The following is a 6,301-nucleotide window of genomic DNA, read 5'->3' as shown; positions in this document are numbered from 1 at the left end:
TCTGGCAGGGTGATATTATGACAAATTCGTGATGATTCTTACTTGCCGTTGGCATACCGGAATGATAAATAAATTCTGGATACAACGCTATACTGCAACTGCTGCTGCTACTACTACTACTACTCTTACTACTACTACTACTACTACTACTACTACTCTTACTAATACTACTACTACTACTACCACTACTACTACTACTACTACTACTACTACTACTACTACTACTACTACTACTACTACTACTACTACTACTACTACTACTACTACTGTGTTATCATCATCACCACCATCATTAGCAGCAGTATTTGTATTATTATTATTTCTATGAATATTATTAAAATTTATATAATTAACAAAAATTTACTATTGTTATTATTATTATTATTATTATTAGTAGTAGTAGTAAAAATAGTAGTAGTCAAATATAAAAATTTGAACTCATACGTAAAATACATAAAGAATTTCGACAAAGAAAAACCAGTAAACCAAAACCAACCTACCGTTTATATGTCAAAACCTTAGGACAGTTATTTAAACAACAACTGATTATATTACGTCACACACACACACTCACACACACACTCACACACACACACATATACATACATATATGTGTAGTGTATATATATATATATAAATATGAATATATATTATACATACAACATGTATAGTACATGCACACATTCATATATCTGATTCCAATTGTAATATCAACCACGTCAGGTTATGTAACATTTAATTAAACTCATTTTCACATTCGTGCGACCTCACATACGCACATACAAACACACACATACAAACACACACAAACAAAAAATCAGACAGACAGACATACATACTTAGAAAGAGATAGAGAGAGATAGAGACTGGCAAACACACAAAGGCATACATACTCGTATGTATGTAGGAATGTGTGGATGCGAGCATGTGTGTATGTATGTGTGTGTATGTATGTATGTATGTATGTATGTATGTATGTATGTATGTATGTATGAATGCATGTATGTATGCATGCATGTATGTATTAGTTTCGTTTTTCTTGAGTATGTGATGTAACTAATTATTGTTCGGTACTGAACTGACAGGCAAACAAGTAGATGGCTAACGTTTCATGAAATTGCTCCAATAATAATACAATGGCAGTTCTTGTATGTTGTATAGGCCGTTGTGGAATGGAGGTGTGTCGTGTTGTTGCGTGCGTGTGTGTGTATGTGTGTGTGTGTGTGTGTGTGTGTGTGTTGTATGTTGACGTCATCATCGTCGTCGTCATCATCATCACCGTCATCATCGTCATCGTCATCATCACCTCCACTGTTCCTCCTCTGTGTTCACGCTTCAGTACATTTCCTAGGGTATGTTATGCAAACTTGGTGACAGTGGGATGACGATGATGATGACGACGATGATGATGGTGATGACGACAAAGAAGATGATGTTGCTGATGACGGCCTTCGTTGTTTATAATTGAATAAATTTACAATTTTTTTAATTAAAGCCAATAAGATTAATTCCTTGTTAAATTGAGAAACTTTTTTGTTGTTGGCCTGACCTGAAAACCTATCACATTGAATTGATTGAATAGAGCTTAGCTATTATTAACACGCGCCCACACACGCACACGCACGCACACACACACACACACACACACATACGTACATACATGTTTCTACTTTCAAAAGCAACGAAGCTAATTAACATACAGTCTACAACTACAACAACAACAACAGCAGCGAAATTAATTGGAAACATTATTTGTTAACTAACGACAACAACAACAACAAAATATCAAAAGATATCAACAACAACATCTTCTTGATTAAATTAAAAACAGAAAATGAATCAAAAACAACAGCGACAAAACCATAATTGGGTAGCAACATTAACAACAACAACAATAACAACAACAACAACATCAGCAACAACAAAAACAACAACGACATAATCCTATAAACAATATTTACGACAAAACGGTCACATCGACAACTAAAATAACATTAATAACAACAGCACCATCACCAACAACTACAACATCAATCACATCATCAATACTTGCGACACAACAAATCGCACATACCACCAAATTAACAACAACAACAGCAACAACAACATCAACAACAACATCAACAACAGCAACAACAACAACAATAGCAACAGCAAACACAATCCAATCTAATGTATATAATTTTCAAAGTAGCCACGATCGATAAGAAAGATCAAAAAGGTTCCTGATAATTTTTCAAAGGTTCTCAAATGCACCCCAACTGCCAGCGTACGACCAACATTTAACAATAAATAATCCTAAATGTTCTACATTTAGCCTCTCTCTCTCTTTCTCTCTCTCTCTCTCTCTACTTCTCTTTCTATCTCTCTATTTTTATTTTTATCCCTTCTCATTTTTTCTAATTTACACTTTCTGTATTTTTGTTGCTTTTCCGCTTCGTTTTTAGTAGTTTAACATTAAATTACTTTCACAGTTTTATATTTACTTTTTCTACCTCTCTTCTTTTTTTCTCTCCTTCTCTCTCTCTCTCCTATTCTCTCTTTCCCTCTTTCTCTTCCTCTCTTTTGTTCTTCCGAAATGTTGTACCTGTAGCCGTCTTCTCTTACTGATTTATGTACCGTGCGCTATGTTTTTGCATGGAGATGACGATTCGATAAGCTGCTTTCTCTTCTTTTATCTTCTCTCTTTCTCACTCTTTCTGATTTTTCTCTCTTTCTCTCTTTCTCTCTTTTTCTCTTTTTTTCTCTTTCTAGCTTTTTTACAGTTTTCCCTTTTTTAGTTTTCACTTTATATATCCTTCGTTTTTCGTAACTTTTTTCTTTTTCTTTTCAACTTCTTTTCTCTCTTTCTATCTATTTCTCTTTCTTTCTCTCTTCTTTCATTCTCTCTCTCTCTCTCTCTCTCTCTCTCTCTTTTCCTCTTTTATATCAAATACCAATACAGCATCGAGTAGCCCACACAGTCAACTGTGCTATTTAACCAATAAAGCCGATGCTAATTATCTTGAATTCCATCGACTTAACACACACACACACACACACACACACACACACACACACACACACACACACACACACATATATACAGACAACTATAATTTTATTTATCAAACATTATCATTAGTTTTACACAACATCTAGTAATCATATGGAGGCTCATTGCAATCATCAAATGAAGTGAATTCGAATGATGAAAAAATATCTAATAGTAACACTGGTGATTAACTTGCTAATGAGTAGTATGTGCACACGCACACACACACACAAACACACAACATACACAACACGTACATACATACATACATACATACATACATACATACATACATACATACATACATACATACATACATACATACATACATACATACATACATACATACATACATACATACATACATACATACATACATACATACATACATACATACATACATACATACATACATACATACATACATACATACATACATACATACATACATACATACATACATACATACATACATACATACATACATACATACATACATACATACATACATACATACATACATACATACATACATACATACATACATACATACATACATACATACATACATACATACATACATACATACATACATACATACATACATACATACATACATACATACATACATACATACATACTACATACATACAAACTTCTTTACAGCCATACAAGCCTTTTTTGCATCTAAGCTTTATGATTAGCGAGAATTCCAATTAATTTTCTTGTTTCTTGTTGGTTTGTTTTTTGATTTCATAATTCCATTACTACTGTTGTTGTTATTGTTAACATTCTAATTTTATATTTTTTATTCTTTCTCTCTCTTTTTCTCTCCTTCTCTCTCTCTCTCTCTCTCTCTTTTCATTTATTTTTTATATACGTTTTCTCAGGATATGCGCTCATATATGGATACCTAATCAGCCACACGAATTCATACATACAGATCAAAATAAACCAATATACAAAAATATATATATATGTGCTTGTATGTGTGTATATATGTGTGTGTGCGCGCGTGTTGATACGTGTGCGTGCGTGTGTGTATGTGTTTGTAAGTGTGTGCGCGTGTAAGTATGGTGTGTGTGTGTGGTGTGTGTGTGTGGTGTCTGTATTTGTTTATGTGTGTGTATGTTGGTGTGGCGTGTGTGCGCGTGTGTGTGTGTGCGTGTGTGTAAGTGTGCACTCGTTCCTCCACACCACAATACCACTACATACGGTATGTATATTTCAAACAAACAAATTTCTCGGCTCTGATTGGTCGGATCGATGGAGCCTTTAACACATTCTGTCCAATGGCATTCGGTTATTGGGTTATGCATTTTGATGCTTTTGCTTATATATACATATATATTACAATAACCAATGTACATATATACATATATATATATATATATATATATATATATATATATATATATATATTGTATACATATATATATTGTTTGGGTACATAGCGTATCGGAATGTTTATAAAGTGAAGTGAATAGATTGATTTAATGTTTATTTTGATTGAAAATTGTTTTTTTGTCGTACCGTATATTTAAATTTTCAATAAAAGTTAATTTTTTTTAAATAATAATATTGTTATTATAATATTGTTATTAGTAATAATATTACGAATATTAATTTACAAATATTTCTATTTTATTTTCGTTTGGGAGTAGATAAATTTGATTGACAAGGTTATCACACAGACACGCACAATAGGCAAGTTTTTATTTATTATTGATTGATAAGCTTAATAGATGCACGTATATTACAACGTGTTTCAAGAAGATATATATCATATATCATCTATACAATTCTTTACAAGATATCTCTGGTTTTTTTTACTAATTTATCCTGTAAAATTTGTTTTTAACTGTGTATTCCATCGTTAAAATCAAATTTTAATACATGTATATGTGCGTGTGTGCTTGTATCTGTGTGTGTGAATGTGTGTGTATGTATGTATGTGTGTGCGTGTGTGTGCGTGTGTGTGTGTGTGTGTGTCCCGAAGCGAATGTGAAGAATCGCTTATCAGCTAACAGCTTGTTATCTCTCACATCTTCACGTATATACATTACATTTCAGATAGATAGGTTATACAGAATCACCTATTTTGTATGTAGGTATGTACGTGTGTGTTTATGCGTGCGTGTGTGTGTGCGTGCGTGTGTGTGCGTGTGTGTGTGGGTTATATAAATGGACATGTGTTTTATTGACATCAGTTGAACTTTTTCCCTTTTTGCTATTGCAATAAAATTGTTTTTGTTTACTCATCCTGATGATGATGATGATATGGATATGGTGATGATGACGATGATGACGACGATGGTAGTAATGATAACGATGATGAAATGATAATCATGATGACGATCATGTTAAATATATTTTTTCTGAACATTAATGTTTTTTTTAGATTTATAAAAACAGTGTAAAAATGGAATTAAGTCAAAACGTAAACAAAACTTTGATGAAAAAATTTTGGAAAGTCCAAAAGAATCTTCTCTGCTCAAGACGGGCTCAACAATCAACAACTTTGCTGCACTCAAAAGCGAAACTGAAAGTGAAACAACAACAACAACAACAACATAAACATTTGACAGCCAAGCAGGGCAATCACGTCAACATCTACGATTACATCAATTCGTCTGATTTGCTTCAAGACAACAACAACAACTACGCAGACAACGCCATCCATAGAAACAACATCAAAAAAATAAGCAACAACAACAACTACATCAACAAAAATAATGTAAGATGCATTTCTGACAGCAACAACAACAACAAAAATAGCATCAACAACGCCAAGAATGACAACAATACACTTCTAGGACCAGCGTACGTTGATGTTACGGCGTTAAATGATTTTTCGCGCCAAAAATCTCATCTGTCACGTGATTCCGGTTTCGTTAACTTGTCTGCTGCCAGTTTAAATTGTCTGGAGAATAAACACGACAGTGAGTTAATATTGTTGTTGTTGTTGAAGAATTTGGAAAAAAAAGATGATGTTGTTGTTGCTGTGCTGTTGTTGTTGTAGATGATGTTGTTGTTGCTGCTGCTGTTGTTGTTGTTATTAACATAACATAATCACATTAACATATTCACATTAACATGATCACATTAACATAATCACACAAACACAATCGCATCATCGTATCACATCATAACCAAATCATTCTTATAGCCGTGTAATCCCATGCAGCCCGGAACCAAAGCAGGCCACAGCAAACAATTTTATGCAACGTTCTGTTATTACTATCTGTTATTATTACCATTATTAAT

At 33.1% G+C, this 6,301-nt stretch overlaps 1 protein-coding gene across 1 annotated transcript in view; it reads left to right on the top strand.

Annotated features, from left to right (window-relative positions):
- Positions 1-5,456: 5,456 nt before the first annotated feature.
- Positions 5,457-6,301, top strand: part of HELRODRAFT_192521 (hypothetical protein) — a gene marked incomplete at both ends in the record, with an annotated part of 11,136 nt that continues 10,291 nt past the window's right edge. The window contains one exon of the mRNA XM_009022937.1: positions 5,457-5,976. Coding sequence (XP_009021185.1) covers positions 5,457-5,976 — 520 coding nt within the window. The remainder of the gene's footprint in view (positions 5,977-6,301) is intronic.

The sequence above is a fragment of the Helobdella robusta genome (genome assembly GCF_000326865.2).
Source record: "Helobdella robusta unplaced genomic scaffold HELROscaffold_34, whole genome shotgun sequence".
Lineage (NCBI taxonomy): Eukaryota > Metazoa > Annelida > Clitellata > Rhynchobdellida > Glossiphoniidae > Helobdella > Helobdella robusta.
This window is presented reverse-complemented; position numbering and strand designations above follow the sequence as displayed.